Below are 18,424 nucleotides of genomic sequence, written 5' to 3' on the forward strand. Positions count from 1 at the left end.
AAAAAAAAGTTACTCAGCAGAGCAACATCTATTAGACATGTTCTTAAATTTAGTAGCTCTGTTTTATCATTAAAGAATGAAAGTTAAGTATGACTTAAAACAAAATATAATACACAAGTTAGCTGAATATTATTTAATTACTGAGAAAAATGAACATTCTACCATACTGTCTTGAGTGAAGGACTGTGATGTATGTATTATTGTACATGCTGTCAGATTATTCTAAGTTTTGCTGAACTGTTTTTACCTTTCTTTAAACTTTGTTTCATGGAATGATTTATTGAGAAAGAGTAGGATTTCTTTAAAAATGTAATATTTAAATGACAACCATCAATACAAAGAAAATTAATTTTATAAATAAAGTGCTATGAAATAGGATGAGGAAGAAATAAATTCAAGGGAACTATACATGGTGAATTAAAGTTGTTTGCAATGTAAGGGACATTTTATTAGTGAAGACTGATAAGAATCAGGGAGAGAATTTTATTTTGAGAACATGCCTTCTATTTTTTTAATCTAAATTTTTTTATCTGATTTTACTGCTTAAATGTGGTTAAATAATTTCTTAGATTCTGGACAACAATATCTTTGCTAAGGCTGCTATTATTTTGTAAATTCTCTCAAATATCAGAGTAGCTGACATTCTAATATTGCCCCCAACAGGACTGCTGCTCCTTTGAACATACAGTTCTCTTTACAATTTACAATGATTGATTCAGACTTCCAATTAATTAATTTTGGCTAACTAATAATCCTTTGTTCACAATACTATAAAGACCAGGCAAACAAAAATCCTAATTGTTCCTTTAATAACTTATATTTCTATATGTAAAATGGATATTTTCCTCTTCTTAAGGTCACAGTCATTTGATAGGTATACTCTCTTATAACTGAGGCCTAAACATGCTTTTTAGATGCCAATGAATTGATAACTTAGAATGTATCCATGATTTATATGTAAATAGGTTTAAGTTTCAAATATTTAAAACATTACCATATAACTAAGAAATATATAACTGGGTAAAGTAATGTGAGTATAAAATCATGTGAAAAGGTTGACTAAATCTATTTGTTAATTGAACTTTTTAAAAAAATACTTAGATAAGCTGTACAAAAATCTTATTTCCATTTTTTTAAACTACTCATTAATTTTGTGCAATAATGGTAATTGGACAGGGTTTTTCTTGTTGTTGTTCTTGCTTAGAGTATAATTGTTCCAAAGAGAGATAGGAGCTTATCAATACTGTACCGTAAGTCTGAAAATATATCATTTAATTTTGAAAACTAAATTATTTTTCTCTCGTGTCAAATTCTATGTGAAGAATGATTTCCTTCGCCCCAACCCCCCAACCCCTGACATGAGCAGAACTATTAGGAAATCTAATTCGGAAAATTTGTGGCCAAATTTAAAAAACAAAAAACCTTTGTCAGATGATACTTTTAAAAATCCATTAATCTATTAGTGCCCAGGAATTTACAGAATGTAGCCAGCCAATGAAATGATGACTAAGACTTTTAGATTTTCAGAGTTAAGTTCCCTTAACAGTAACCAGAACTTTTATGCATAAACTCCCTGGACACTACTTGAAACTTTTATTCTTTGTCATCCTGATACTCATAATAACTTTTCATTAATTGCTCTATTTCCCTGTGGGTTAATTTGTAGAAGATCAATTATTCTATACTCCTACTGACTCTAATACAAATTAATATCTATATTCTGCAAAATGAAAGGAAAACAAAACAGAATCTTCTAACAAGAAAGTCAAACTTTTGTTAAGTTAGTTTACTGAAAGAGAATGAGAAAACAAACAAAAAAAAAAATCCACAAAAACTGTTGTAAGTCCAATAAACTGATGTGAAAATTTCTCAATTTACAGCACTTGACAGGTGCTAAAAGAAAAGCATCTTTAATTTTAATGTGTTGTTAGGACCTCTTTAGAGAGACTCTACAAGTTATTAACAAGGTCCTCTGAGACAGGAGACGGGTAATTAACAAGACCTATGGAGATATAGTTTAGGTAATTAACGAGCTCTTATGCACTGGACACAGGATAACACATAGAGAATCCAATAGTTAAATGTGAACAGGTTGTTATGACATGATCAGATGTAGAAACCAAGTTCTTTTCAGGTCCCTGATAAGACTTTTTTAAAATGCTTCTTAAATTGATATTCCTTGTAATAGAATGGTTCTTATAAATCAGTATCCAGGTTTTAAAATTATTTCAATAGAATTTAATTTTGATTTGACATCTAGAAAGAGAATAGGGGAGCCTATACGTGTGTAAACGTAGTAGTCAATCATCCACTGAATGCTTTTTGAGAAACATTCCATATTTAAAAACAGAAAAAACAAAATTTTCAATTTGTTTAAGTATGTTGCCGTCTCTATAAATGATAGGGTGATCTACCTTTGGATTCTAAATTAAATCACAATACACAGTCCCTGACAGTATCAATACTAAAAAGTGACTGTGTCATAATTCTCACTTAGATCTAGATTTTGTATAAAAATATCATGAAGAGTTCTTGGTCCCAAAGCCTTGCAAATCTATTCTCTATAATAGCAAGATGTCTAAGGCTAAAGTTGGGGAGGGAGGCTTTACCCCTGAAAGAAATATCCAGAAATCTGATCTGCTATTCAAAATGCATGAGAGACATATGACAAACCCAATTTTGATATTTTGTTCTGTGTCTAGCCTGTTATAGCTAGAAGTCCAATTGTATAGCCATCTCTTTTCTCATTGCTTTTTGTGGAAATAACCTGATTCCAGGAACTGAGGATGGAACAAATCAGTGTTTTAGACCTAAAGAGTTACAGATACTAGTACTAGAGTAATTCAAACTATTCATTTTAGATTTTTCCTCTATATTTAATTATATTCTAATTTTGCTAGTTTTAAGCAAACAGAAATAACTCAAAACTCAAACATATATAAGTTTCTAAACAATAGAGCTTATCCTTTATTTAGCATTATTCTCCATATTTTGGTGTTTTTATTGGAATTTTATTTTAAAATGCTTCCCTCTCATGCTTTCTGTCTCAGTTTTTTTTCTTTTAATAAAGCTTTTAGATTTTTTCCATTTTCCATCTCTTCTTTTCTACTATATTTTTTCTTTTCTTTTACTTTATCTGTGCTTTTTTGATTTTACATCGTCATCTTTACTAAATATTTCCTTTCCACACCTCCTATTTAGCTGTCACATATATATATGAAACAACTTTACAGTAGAGGAAAAGGATCAACATGTTATTCCTTATCTGATAGTATATGCAACATTCTGTACTTATCCTACATCCTTGAAGGAGATAAGGGAACAAGTTTTTTCAACATTTCTTTAGTACTACACTTGGTCATTACAATTACCTAAGGTCCATTTTTACTTTTCTTTTTCCCCCATTTGCTGTAGGTTTTCTGTGTGTTCTTTTCTGGTTCTTTTTTCATCCTGCATTAACTTAGGTTTTCCCATAATTCTCTGAACTCACATCACCATTTCTTACTGTGGAGTACTATTACATTACATTCATGTACTGTGTATTGTTTAGCCATCTCCCAGTTGTCAAATACTTTGTTTCTAGCTTTTTGTAACCATGAATAAGTGTTACTATATATGGGACCACTTTTCAGAATATGGACATTTTAGTCACTTTTTCTTACAGTTTGGTTGGAACAATTCAATTGGAGCAATGCTATAGTATGCCTGCCTTTTTATAGCTCCCCTGACACAAATTTTTTTCCAAATCTCTTGTCATCTATGCCAGCTTGTTGGCTGAAGAGATGAAATTTCAGTTTTAATTTGCATGTGCTATTATTGGTAATTCAAGGCAGTCTTTCAAAAGGGGACCTATTCATATCTTTGACAATTTACACACTGGTAAATGATTTTCAATCTTATATGTCTGTTAATTTCCACATATCTTGCATAACACACCCTATCACAGATATGTGATGCAAAGATTTTTTTCACTCTACATTTTCCCTAATACTACATTATTTTCATTCATGCAAAACTTTTCTAGATTCATAAACTAGGAATTATTTTATCTTCTGTATGCACCTCTATTTGAATGAATGAAGCATTTATAAGTAAACCAGTGGTAAATGCTAAGAATACAAAAAAGAAAATTAAGACAGGCCTTGCTCTCAAGGAATTCACATCGTAATGGTGGAGAACACTACCTATGGGAAGTTTTCAGCCAAGTATCTTAATCCTTGATGTGCAGCCTCCTTAATATCATTTTCATTGCTAAAAATCATTTACCAATTTCTGATGGTGAATTATTTAACAATACTAAGAATTTAGTGGGAAGTGGGAAGAACTTTCCTTTCTGTACAGAAACAGAATCTCTATACAGGCTACTTCCCAGAATGATGGCTGAGGGTAATGGGACATAAACAGTGCTATTTCCTCCATCAAAATTTGAGTGAAAATGGTGGTCAGAGTGGTGGAGATGGTCTGACTTACCCAAGACATGCTGCCCTCTATCTCTCTCTCTGAGTGCCTCGTTGCCTCAGCCAAGCTGGCTTGTCTACCCCACACGTGGCAGTTTTCAGAGGAAAAAAAATCCAAGTAATCCATGGCCACGTGAAAAATTTTTTGAAATTTTTGATAACTAGAGATTTGTAAATCAAAATAACACTGAGCTTTTGCTTCAAGATCCATCAGACTAAAAATGATGACCAAAAAAGGGAAAATGATAAATATTGGAGGAACTATGGGAAAACAAGTACATTATTCCCTTGTTGGGGAAGCTATGAATTGGCCCAGTCATTTGGAAAGCAATTTGGAATTATTTATATAACTACTAAATAGCTATTAAACTGTGTATAACATTTGCCTTAGTAATCAATAACCCTACATCTATAGTCTGAAGAGATCAAAGAATGTGGAAAAGGACTCATATATACAAAAATATTTTTATGGCAACAATAAATTAAAAAATAAAAAAATGTGTATCAAGGAGTATCTTAACACATCATGATCATAAATCATTGATAAAATGTTATTGTACTATAAGCAATGGTGAAGGAGATGGTTTCAGAGAAACCTGGGCAGGGTGAAGTCAGGAGAACAGTTCATACAGAATAACAATATTGGAAAGATTCAGAAATTCTAATTTAACATAATAACCAAATACAATTTCAGAGAATTAGAACAGAATTAGAATAAACATGGAACCTACCTACTAAAGAAGTGATGGGCTCAGAGATCAGACAAACTTTTTTTTTTTTTAAAGACATAGACACTTAGGAAATTTGTTGTTTCATTATCCATGTTTGTATGAGTGATTTTGTTTCTTGTTTTCTCAATGTGGGTAAAGGAGGTAAAAAGGAGAAAAGATAGATCTTCATCTTTGAAAATAAAATTTAATTTAAAAAAGTAACAGATAGGTCTGGTCATATTCCCTCTTCTAACTGAATAAACTTCAGCAGCTTCCTATTATTTTAAGCATCAAATAATCTTCTAGCAAAGTCCTTCCCAATTTATTCCTTTTTTTTTTTTTGGCTGAGGCATTGAGGTTAAGTGACTTGCCCAAGGTCACACAGCTAGGAAGTATTGGGTGTCTGAGACCATATTTGAGCTCGGGTACTCCTGACTTCAGGACTGATGCTCTATTCACTATATCACCTAGCTGCCCTCAACTTATCCCTTCTTATCTTTTCAGTCTCATCACATAGTATTTTCTTTCCACCATACTAGAATCCAGCCATATTGGTCTACCTATTATCAACCCCTATCACTGTGCCTTTGCTTTGACAGTCTACCATGTAAAATATGTACTTGAATTCTTGATTTCCTTCAAGACTCAACTCAAATGCCACCTTATATATTGTCTTACTGAACCTCCAGCTGACAGTGTCCTTCCTCAGCAATTAGCATAGTGCCTGACCAATAGTAGGAGCCTAATGAATGTGTATTGACTAACTCTCCTAAAACTATCTTAAATTCTTTCTATGTATAATTCTATATATACTACATACCAAAAGGTTGTCTTCCTCACAAGTAGTATGTTTCATTTGTATCTTTGTATATCCCTAGCACTTGGCATAATGCCTTAGAAATGTTCTCAGAAAGTACTTAATAATTGCTCAAGGAATGACAAATTTAAGTATACACAAGTAATTTTGACAAGGAGACACTAATTGCCTTGGGGATTAGGAGAAGTCTTCTGTAGAAACTGGTGTTTATGATGAAATTTGAAAGAAACTAAAGATTCCTAAAAAGAGGCTTAAAAAGAATTAAATTCCATACATGGGGATCCAGATTGTACAAGGGATATAATGATGAAAGATTTAATATCATGTATGGAAAAGAAAGCCAGTTTAAATGGATAGTGCAATTCATGTAAAGTAGCAAAGAATATCAAGCTAGAAAATGGAGACATATATATAAAAGTGGTCAATAAACATCAGCACCAGTGTTTGTTATGTGAAGCGCTGAAGAAGTTAACAAGACAATGGCCAGCTCCCAAAAAACTGAAAAGATGAAGAAACTCTTTCTTTTGATGTATATTATCATCTCTGAAAGTCATTCTTAGAAAATTGCACAGAGCATTAAGAGATTAAGTGATTTACCAAGGGTCACACAGCTAGCACATGTCAGAGGTCACCTTAGACCCATCTTTCTGGCCCCAAAGTGGGCTTTATATAGCCAGTCTTATCATTGCCTTTATCGCCATACACAAAGATGGCTTATGCAATCAAAACAGATTAAAATTCTCCATTACTTGCATCATAACTAGGTAACACCTTGAAAACAGAAACACTACCAAGTACTCTGAAATTTAGAGCTATGTGACCCTCAGCAAAACAGTTAAGCTTTGTTCAGTTCCTTTCAGCTATCACTCTATGATCCTATAATCTGAAGTCTTTTTTTTTTTTAAATTAACTTTACTAGATAAGGAGTGATAAACCAGGAAATATCTTAAACTTGTTCTTTAATGCAGTCAGATTGCCTGGTATATTGAGTTCTCTCTCTAGCAAAATAAACTATAAAATAAACCTCAACTTTTCCTGTTATAGTTAGTATGATACTAAAATGGAGGCAACTAGTTGGCATAGTAGATAAAACATTGTAAGTGTTGTCAGGAAAAGCTGGGTTCAAATATGGCCATCTATCAAATATCAAATATGGCCATCTATAAAACAGTGATGATAATTTTTATCTCACAAAGTTGTGGGGAGAATCAAATGAGATAGTTCAAGAGCTCTGCAAACTGTAGAGCACTAACTACATAAATGCTAGCTATTATTATCATTCAATTCAGTTATGGACCAAGTACTTCAAATAGAAGATAATCAGGTCCTATAGTTGTCCAGACCAAACATTCTCACAAATAGTTACAAAGAGAACTAGTGAAAATGTGACCTTGACCGTTAACAGAAAACAATTCAAAACACATCTTGTTAGTATTACCCAAGACATAATCATAATATATAATGAACAGACTTTATTCATTCTGTGCTTTAATATGAAAAATCAACTAAATTACACTGTCACTGCAAAGGATAAGATAGGAAAGTAGCTAAGAATAAAAGACTTTTAGAAAGAGAAACCTTCCTCAACACTGAAATAAGTTCTGAATGTATATACAAGATTAGGCTATCTTCTAAAGTTTAACACAAATTTTATTTTTAAGTCAAGTTACCTACCTTTTACCTTTTTATACACTATTGATAAAAACTAGATATCACTGTGTTTCTGTTCTACATTTTAAAATTATGAGGTTTTTTTTAAAAATCATAATCCTGAAGATCTATACTATGGCTTTATTATATACTTTGCCATGCTACATGATAGGGCTTGAAAAATCACAAATACTGTGACATGTCACTTGAGGGAAATCTCACGTGAAATTATAGAGGTGTGCTTTATTTTTTTCAGTTGATACACTATTTCATTTTACAATATCTTGAAAACAGATTCAAGGTGCCAGATAGTGCCCTTTATCCAGGAAACAACTGACACAAGTAAGGTATTCCAAGGATCAAATGTCAAAATCACCAGAGACATAGTGGAAAAAATGGTAAGCATGGGGATAGGGAAGAGTAAATCATTAAAAAAGATACAAAGAAAAAGATGAAATATGGAAAGGAATCACTAACTCTATTTTCCTATATTTCACCTCCCAAAAAATACTTTATCTAGAGATTGGTAAGATAGTTTTTGAATTTTCTAAAAAGATCCTTTAAAGATTATTCTGTCAATATTCGATCAATGCTTTGAGTTAGAATGTTTTCTTTTTCCCCCCTCTAGCTTTTATTTCCTTGAAAGCCAAAAAATTCTTTCTGCTCACATTTTGAAGTTAGTTCCTAGATTTCAAACATATTTGTCAATCTATGGTATTTTTTTTTTAATCTATGGTATTTTAAATTTAACTTACCACTACTAAAAATAAGTCACTGGTAATCTAATTCACCCATGTAAAATTTAACTACATATTGAAACAGCTCAGTTTTAATAGAAAATTCTGCATTTTCTTTGAAGTAAGCTACTAGAAAGCCTAGATGACCAAGTAGAATTCCTGCATTCAAAACTCTTGATTGCATTTACACTGGGTTAGATGCAAATGGCCCTTTTCATCCCATATTTGATAACAAACTGACTTCATGTGAGCAAAACAATCTTTAACACTTTATAATTTAAAAAACTTTATCCTCCTACTTTTATTTTAAATCCTTCTTACTATTCCTTCTTTTTCACCTAATTGGAATTTAAAGCTCCTCAAAACTCACTGAGGTCCTTTAAAATAATCATCTTATTTTAGGCCAAACTTTTGCATAAAAAGCTGAATAAGAGAAAATAGAAAAAAATGGAAAAGAACAAAGAAATTATAGTATAAAGGAAAGAAAACTAGAATTAGTTAGAAAACCCAAAGCTGTATGCTGTCAACTAATTATATATAGCATGTTACAAAACTTTAATGCTTGTTAAATGTTAAACATTTATGTAATATGTACTTCAATTTCCATATTTATAAAATGAATCCTTTTTCATAATTAGTATTGATGTTTTTGTTTTATGAAATGTAAAACTATAGTACGTTGTATATGTACTATACTTTTGGGATTTAGTGAAATGAGGCTTGTTACAATATCAAGGAAATAAATTGTTTTAAAATAAGATACACACACACACACACACATATTTGTAATTCTCAATGAAATGAAATGGCAATACTATTTTGAATGATAACAATAAATTTCTTTGGGAAACATGTTAAGAAATTCCACTAGGTTTTTTTAAACCATAGAAAACCACCTAATCTTTCTCAAGGAAAAAAAAAAGCATATATTTCTTCTAAATTTTTAGTACCGATTTTGCTTGACAGGTCTTTCTGTCCATCAGAGCTCAAACACAGAAAACAGATAATGGAACATTTTTCAACAGAATCCCTATTTAAAGAGAGAGACAGACAGAAAGAGACAGAGACAGGCAGAAACAGAGAGACAAAGAGAAAGAGAGAGCGACAGAGAGAAACAGAGATGGGGTAAGGTGACAGGAAGGTAGTGAAAAGAGAATAAAGCCAAATTTTTGAAATCAGTCAATTATCTCTAAGAATATAATGCAATGAATCCATAGTTAAATAGCAAAATCTCAACACTGCTTTTCCAAACAAAATTTCTGCAAATCTCTACAAATAAATATTTTCATGTTTTTCAACCTCTGATACTTTCCTTAAAAATACAGAATGAATGCATATATTCCTTGACATATATAGACATATACAGGAATATATATAATACTATATATTCACACTATATGTGAATCAGGTATTCTGAATTCTACTTCTACCTTTAAACTTGATAGTGCTATGACTTTATATAAGCTACCACATGAGCAACAGTTACTTGCAGTCTCAAGGGATATTACAAGAATTAAGAAACATTCTTAAAATATAAAAACCTTCTAAGGATGGTTACTCATCCAAATATCATAGCAATATGAAGTTTAACTTGAGATATAAGGTAGTTGTTTTCAAAATGTAGCCTATATTAGTCTGCTCCTGCTTTTAAAGCATGTGGCACAGGTTAGTCTTTTAAAGCATTATTATCTACAATATAACAATCTTACTTTAAGACAGAAAATTCTAAAATGAGTAAATAAGGATACCCATTACTATATCTCATCAAAAAAGATTAACATTCATTCCTTAAATTTTACCAACTTTTTTAAAAGTATAAGAAAATACATGAAAGATTTGTTGTCCACTGTAATTGCAAAGTATAGAAGAACCACTGTAATGAGGAGCAAAAGTACAGCTACAAAAAGAGACTATAAACAAAAATCATAATTCAAATGAAATGAATGAGGGGTATTTCAAATAATCAAACATCTGGGGTGTTTTATTCTTTCATTTACTTTACTTTTCAAAATACCATACTCCCCTCCAAGATTAAGCTTACCTAGAAGATGGCATCATGTTTGTAGTCCTGAAGTTTGTTGTAAACGGGTTAGTAGAATCATAATCAAAATAATCCGGGCGATTTTCACCAAATGCATTAGGTGATTTCAAGTCACAAGAGCTGTCTGAACCCCCATTGCTAAGTTTGTCAGACCTCCTGCTATCCTTTTTCCCAGTCACTCTTTCAAAAAGACTAACTTTCTCTCTTTTCTCTCTTTTATTTTCTTTTTTGACTTCAACTGGTTTTGAAAATAAATTCATACCACTGTCCCAAGATTCACTGCTTTCTTCAAATGGATTTTTTTTTCTTGGCAGTGTTGCAAATTTTTGGGGTAATGAAGCAGTCACATTTGTAAATGGGTCATTTTGTGTTCCAAAAGACGATTCACCTTCATCAACTATGCTGTCAGGTTGGTTGATTTTAGAAGTATCAGCACTTAATGTTCTTCTATGTGGAGATTTGAGACTTCCTGCAAACAATTTTGTAGTTAATACATAGCCAGTGAGACATTACATCATACTATTTGACACATTCAGTGTGCACACTGGTTCTGTTTTTAGAAGTTGAGTAATTAGTTATTTCCAAGATATTAACCTTAAAAATAATCTTGTAAAATAATTCATTTTAAGATGCCACTGTATAATGGCACAAAAGTTCTAAGCAAATGACAGTTACAGCATTACTAAACATGTGCCTAATAAGCTCTTCACTTCGGACAAAGCATGATATAAACAAACTAGTGTCAATGTATCTTCTTGGTATGAGAAAGCTATAAAGTATTTCAAGGATTTGTGTGTTTTTTAAATCATTTACTATTAAACTCATAATTAATATGCAGGATTTATTTTCAAAGACATTTCTGACCCCAGAAAGTATGTATTCTGTAACACAATCTATACAGAATTAAATGTTATAAAGTCTTCAATATGGAAAAATAGCAATAAAAGAGAATTAGACCATAAAAGGAAGTTTTAAAACTAAAGAATTCATGCTGAAAATTTGCTATAAATAGAAATGAATTTACATTACTTACTAATAAAAGGACTGAGAACTCATTTTAAAAAAACTAAAAAAAAAGTATTTTCCAACTTAACATTTCACTTACCACTTTCCTCAACAGATTCAAATGACTCTAATTGGCGCCTGAAAAGATGTGTATGACCAATTGTGGTAGTCTTCAATTTCTCTGAAGAAGCATGTGATGCAGTTAAATCAGACATTGAATGAGCTGAAGAAAGTCGCTGAGGTCCCAAAAGAAAAGGCTTTTTTGGTCTGGATTTCATCTGTATTTCACTACTTGAAAGTTCAGTGTTAGCATCAGGCATGTGAGTACTTGGAATGATTGCTGAAGATGTATCAGAAAACGTCCCATCATTCTTTCTGCCTTTCATTTTATCTTTCAGTTTTGCAAAAGGAGATCTTGTTTTGTCCTTCATGGATAGATCAAACATACTGGCTGTCATATTGTTCCTCATAAATTGAATGTTGACCTTTATTTGTCCTCTGTCTTTGGCTCTTTTCCCTTGTTTGGATTCTAATCTAAACCACCTTAAAAAGAAGGGAAAGATTGGGCTGCATCAGGCATTCAGCTATGTTCATTAGATTTATTATTTGCAAAATATCACCAAATACTCAAAAAAAAATTCCAATTAAGGTATCTTTGAACCCTAAGATTGAGGTAACAAACTGCTGACAAGACTACAAAACATAACTTAGAAAGTTTGTATATTTTAAATTTCCTTTAAATAAAGCTTTTTGCAGTACCCATCACCTACTCTGCCCCAACTCAAATGTAAGTACCCATAGGTCTACAATTTTTTTCTGATATTTTAAAGCGCAGTACCTTCCCTTAATTTCTTAAATCAAAAAAATAAAAATAAAAAAATTATGGGAGAATAGCAACTATTTCCAAAATAAACACATGCATCCAGCCAATCTATATTAAAACATTCCAATATAAGGAGAATACTATAAAAGGATTTAAAAATTAAAGCTAAAACATAATAAGGTGTACTTTCATTAGACAGAAAACCTTAAAATTTATATGTAAATGATTGTTTTTCATAATTTGACATTTCAAGACAATTTAAAAATGGAATAACAGTGTTTATCCAATTTAGTAATCCTGTACATTTCTAGGTTTATCCATTTTCAAAGAGGTTATACAACTATTGCTATGCTATGAAATGAAGCTAGTTGAATAGGCTTGAAAACAGAAGTGTCAGTATACCTTTTTAAATGACCTTTTCTTATATGATTTTAAAATCACTCACCTTTAAAATTCTTATCAGTAATAGCTAACATGTTTCCATATGTGATAAGTGTTGCTAATGGCCTAAGTAAATTTTCTTGACATTGAAAAATACTGAAGGAGAGAATCTGAAAGCATTCACCAATAAAAATTCTTTTTGAGTTAGGCAATTTACAATACAAATAATGATCAAATTCTTTGAAAAATGACTCTCCCAAAGTCCTTCAACGCTATAAATACTACTTGGGTACAATAAGTACATTTACCTCATCCTAATGAGAAATAATTTGATAACTTTAAAGACCATTGGGGACATAATGCAACTTATTTATACTATATTTTATATTAAATTTATAAATAGAAACTAATATAGCTCTCTCTTCATAGTCTCTGTGATCTCATCAGTTCCATGAGTACAATTATTACGGCTATACAGATGATGTCCAAATCTACATAAGATGGAACCACACATAAAAATCTGGACATGGAATCAATAAGACCTGAATTCAAATCTGATCTGAAACTGTATACCTCAGTTTCCTCAGGAGTAAAAAGCAAATAATAACACCTATCTTACAATGTTATAAACTTAACATATATGTCAAGTACTTAAAATCTTTAAAATGCTAACTATTGTCTCACATTATCACCTACCTGCTAGACATCTTCACCTGAATGTCACATAGGTGATTCAAACTCAAACATGTCCAAAATGGGTTTTTGTTTTTGATAATCTTTTCCCTCTCAACCTTTATCTTCATCTAACTTCCCTATTTCTTGTGGATAGGATCACTATCATATAATTTACTTAGGACTGCCATCTTGGAGCCAACTTTAATTCATCTCGAATCTCCCTTATCTCCTACCCAATCAAATAGGAAATCTTGTTAAGCAGGACTCCACATATCATTTATTCCTCTTTCCAATCACAAAGCCATTAGCCTTGTCCTCTCATCATGGTTCTTTGTAGGCCATTCAAAGGCTTTAACAATCTATCTCCAATCTTTATTTCATTTTTATCCCCATAGTCATTCTGTTCCATCTGAATATGTACAAGAACATCTCTAACCTCCATGCCCCCACCCAAGCTGGAATGTTTTGCCCTCCTAATGTACTTCTTGGAATCCCAACCTCCCTTCAAGTCTTAACTCAGGTGCCTTCTCCAATAGGAAACTTTTCTTTAATACCCTCAAACTGTTAAACCCTGCACCCAGGCCCCTGAAGTTACTAGTTTTTTATTAACTGTATACATTTTTTCCCCAATCCCTTCCATTCCCAATCCAAGTAAAAGGTTTTGTGAAGCTTTGTGATGGTAATACAATTTATTAAGGATTGGAAGGGGGAAAGGGGAGGTGACCAAGGAGCATCCTCAATGCCTAAAACAATACTTTATATACAAGAAGAGCTTAATAAATGTTTGTTGAATTGAGTTTTTATAAAATATGCAAACTGAACACAATGCTGAGAAATCTGATTACTAATAAACTGAGCTAAGATTACTGAAAAAGAAAAGCTTAAATGCCTCCTGCTAGCATCCATGTACTTCATGTAACAGTATATTAAAATGGAAATATTTAAAACTAATTTAAAATAAAGTTTTCTATTTTCAGACATTTCGTTCCAATATACTACACACTTTATTTAAATAGCGTATGCAAGGCATAGTTTACTTAAGTTTCATTTATAGCATCTTTAACCATGAAAAATACCACAATTTTCAGAATATCACAAGGGGTTCTTCTTACAAGGGCAAATTAGTTAACACTCTGCAAAAGAACATAAAAGCTTACCAAATGTTTATCAACAGACTTTGTTTAAATAACTCCTCTGAAAGTATGGATATTTTACTTCATTATCAAGTAACACAAAAGTCTTTGTGAAAGTCCACAAACACTAAACACAAAAGTCCACAGATCCACAAGCCAGACACTGGCACTTAGAACACAAGAAAGGCAAGAGACATCACTGCTTTCAAGGAACTCTAATGGGGAAGACAATATTGAAAACTAAATATATACAATCAAGACATATATATAATAAACTGAAGACAAAGGAGAATCCAGAAGATCTTTCTGAAGAAGTTGGGATTTTACCTGGAATTGGAAGAAAGGTAGGAAAGCCAAAAGCAAAAACGAATTGGAAAGAATTCCAGGCTGAGAGAATGAGCAAGTGAACATGCCTAGAGTTAGGAAATGGAATGTTTTCCATGAGGAAGCCAGTGTCATTGGATCAAAGTATACATAGAAATGAGTAAGACATTACAAAACCCAAAAGTCAAACCTAAAAAGTTTTTTAGTTAAAAAGGAATTAAATGACTCAATTTTACACAGGTCACATTCAAAATACGTAAGACACAATAGAATCATCATATATATTTAGATAGAAAAGTATACAAAAACCAACAACTAAGAGAATACATCTTCTAATAATAGACATCCAAGAAATTTTCTCTAAACCACTATTACTATTTAAATTTGGAAATATCAAAGATAGGTACTTATGGTACAGTAGAAAGAGGCCTAGATTCGGTATCACTATTAATTCTAAATAAGACAAGGCAACTATGAGATTTTTATGAAGACCAATAACATAACATTATCAATATCCTATACACCATAATTATTACTTTTGTTATTAATATTTAAAAAAACTGTCAGACTTTCGTTAGAATTCAAAGGAACTTTAAAATCATTCTGTAATCAATCCCTTCAACTTTGAGCTGAAAAACTGGTGGCCCAGATTAAGTTAAATGTCTGAACCAAGGTTATATAACCCTAATTTGTAGCAGACAGCCTTCTAGATTTCTTAACTCCTAATTTGTTTCTTCTAATATATTGACCTCTTGAATGACTGAAAGAAGACAAAAAGCTATATAGTATCATCAAAGGTACTGAACATTTTAAAAAACAACCCACAAACAAATCTTAGTTATGAGATTAATTTGTACATAAATTTAATTATAAAAATAAAGATCTAGCTATGTGTGGGAAGTCCATAACTTGATTCAAAATTAAGATACAGGTTCCAATACTATCATTTAGATAAAAGTATTTCTGCTGACCATTTTCACAAGCACCTAATATTAATAAAAATTTAAGAAAACAACTCAATTAACATTAAACAATAACAATTAAGAACCAACAATGTTAAACAACTTACATAAAGAATAAAAGATCTAAGGTAAAAAAAGAATTAACAATAACACTAATGTGAAGTAAGTTGGAAAATTTAATGACTAGAAAATGGGATACAAAGGTACTACAATCTTTCAGATAGAAAAAGCAAAACAAACACAAATGTAGTTACTATTGTCTTACCAATGTAATGGCTATTGCCTTGCCAATGTAGCTATGGAACTAATTATTAATATTCATATTGAGAAATATTTGACAGATGATACATCATAAAACAGCAATAATCTAGAGGAAAAAAGGTAAACTATTCATCAAAAACCCATCAATTGAGAATGTAACAATGGATAAATAATATCTAGAGGTGTCACACTATTAAACATAGGTAGAACTATAACCCTAAGGAAAAAGAACAAAAGAGGAAAGGAAAACAGAATCATAGAATTTTTACACAAAACCCCTAAATCTGTAAAATGTTTTGACAAGGACAAAATATAAGCATAACAAATAATTTCACTTAATACCAATATTAATATTCATTCACAGTCTCATACTTGGAAGTAACTGCTCCTTCTTCTAAAGTCCCAAAGCACTTTAAAACAGTAGATGATGATGATAGCTGACAATTATATAGAACTTTAAAATTTATGAACCCCTTTATATGTTGTCTTATTTCATCCTCACAACAACCTAATGAAATTAAGTCACAAAAACATTATTTCTACAGAAAAAAAAACTGAGGTTGAGGATAAGTCCCATCAGCTCTAAGTGACTAAGCCAGGGTTCAAATCCAGTTCTTATTCTAAGTCTGAAACTCCTTTGCCAACAGATTGACTCTTAATTGAGTTATTTTTGTACATATCTTTTACTAAACATATACTCCACGATGGCAGTAACTTCAACTTCTTGTCCTTTCTAAATCCTAGCAAAAAGATTTGTGGAGCAGATGTGAAATAAACTTTATGGATTTGAATAGTTCAATTCCTACATTTTACTAAATGGGAAACTAAGGCCCAACTTGGTAAAATAATTTGCACAGGATTTAATCTAAAAAAAAAAATCAATGATTTTGAATTCTCTTTGAACATTCTAAAAGAGTTTTTTTTCTGATAAACAACCCAGTTACCAATTAGTTAAGACACATTTATTGCAGAATATATATTTAAATTTTAGGACATTGATTATCAGGAAGCAGAGGTCAAAGATATCGTTGTTTTTATGTTTCTAGAATTAATAAAGTTATAAAATAGCTCCAAAGCAGGGATATCCTTTGTGTAGAGTTCTCCTTTGGCAGTCTAGTAAAGCTGGTGGACCCATTCTCAGAAGTGTTTTAAATGCAAATATTTAATTGTATGCATAAAATTGTAATACCAGTTATAGTAAAGAAGTGATCAGAAAAAGCATTGTTTTTGTTTCTGTTTTTATTAATTCAGAGACCCTATGTTAAAATCTCTGCTCTAAAGCTTCAGGCAAACTTTAATGGGAAGCACAAAAAGGTAGTTGACATTATAGTTGAGGTAGGCACGTACAGTCTACCAATTATCTAAGTCCTTCACCAGATCAACAGTGTATCCACAAGCTAAAACATAAAACTTCAGAATAAAAGTATAAGCATAAGAAGTAATTTAAATTGCTTTGATGTTGTTTTTATGCTGCTATAACATGGAAGTCTTAATGAGGCCTTCAAGAACCATTCTTGAGATATCATTTGTTTTCCCAGGCTTCCTAAAGATAAAATGAAGACATAGTGTTTAAGGCTTAGTGGATTAATGCTGATTTTTTTTTTTTCATCTCTTGAGTCTTGGATTTAAACTCAATATGGCCTCAATTCAATTTTTAGTGGGCACCAGTCCATGTTAGAAAAATCATCACACATGTGGAAACTATTCCCAAACAATTGGTGCTATTTGGTCAGAAGTGGGAAAAAGATTGGCATTAAGGGTGCTACAGGCCAGAATGCAGGTGCACTGGCAAGGCTGCACAGAGAAGTTTTAAAAAGCTCATGCCTGCATCATATCTAACTCTAGGGATTCCAAATACTATTTTCATGAGCATTAAACACACAATGTATTGCTGTAAAAAAGCAATAGATATTACATAACAGCATGCACAATTTTATTATTCTGTTATATTAAACATGGTTTTATTTTCTCAAGTCTCATGCCAGCACCAAGCCATTAAAGTTGAAGACACAGAAGTACTCTCTAGGCCAGTACTTAAATTATTCAGATTCAGCCATTTTCCCTTCTTTCTTTAAGGACAAAAAGTGATGAGTAGGGTCAGTGAAAAACAGAACAAGTTTACAGAATTTCATCCTTTATCTATCATAATGCAATTTGGAATAAATCAACCTGTAAATATCTTTCTTTAGTTCAATATCAAAGGGGGGGAAAAGTATCACCCTCTAGTTTTTATGGGAATTCTAAATCAGCCGGTAGCCTTCATCACTCATATTGATTTTCTAAAAAACACTTGGGAATTGCTGACAGAGTTCAGCATTGTGCAGAATATTAAATATCTTTTTTTTTGTAATACACCAGCGACTCAAGTCTGTCTTTTGCAAGGCCATATGTACAGCTGTGCTGGAAAGAGGAAGCTATTAAATATATTAAAAAACTAGAAATATTACC

The 18,424-nt window shown here is 31.6% G+C and overlaps 1 protein-coding gene across 2 annotated transcripts in view; it reads right to left on the bottom strand.

Annotated features, from left to right (window-relative positions):
• The window catches only part of RAB11FIP2 (RAB11 family interacting protein 2), a 61,639-nt gene that overhangs the window by 40,342 nt on the left and 2,873 nt on the right, over nucleotides 1-18,424 (bottom strand). For both annotated transcript variants that reach the window (XM_023495668.2, XM_003755342.4), the window contains exons 2-3: nucleotides 11,518-11,960; nucleotides 10,413-10,881 (exon numbers count right to left, since the gene is read on the bottom strand). In XM_023495668.2, the coding sequence (XP_023351436.1) occupies nucleotides 10,413-10,881; nucleotides 11,518-11,960 (912 nt within the window). The remainder of the gene's footprint in view (nucleotides 1-10,412; nucleotides 10,882-11,517; nucleotides 11,961-18,424) is intronic.

This window comes from Sarcophilus harrisii, chromosome 2 (assembly GCF_902635505.1).
Source record: "Sarcophilus harrisii chromosome 2, mSarHar1.11, whole genome shotgun sequence".
Taxonomy (NCBI): Eukaryota; Metazoa; Chordata; class Mammalia; order Dasyuromorphia; family Dasyuridae; genus Sarcophilus; species Sarcophilus harrisii.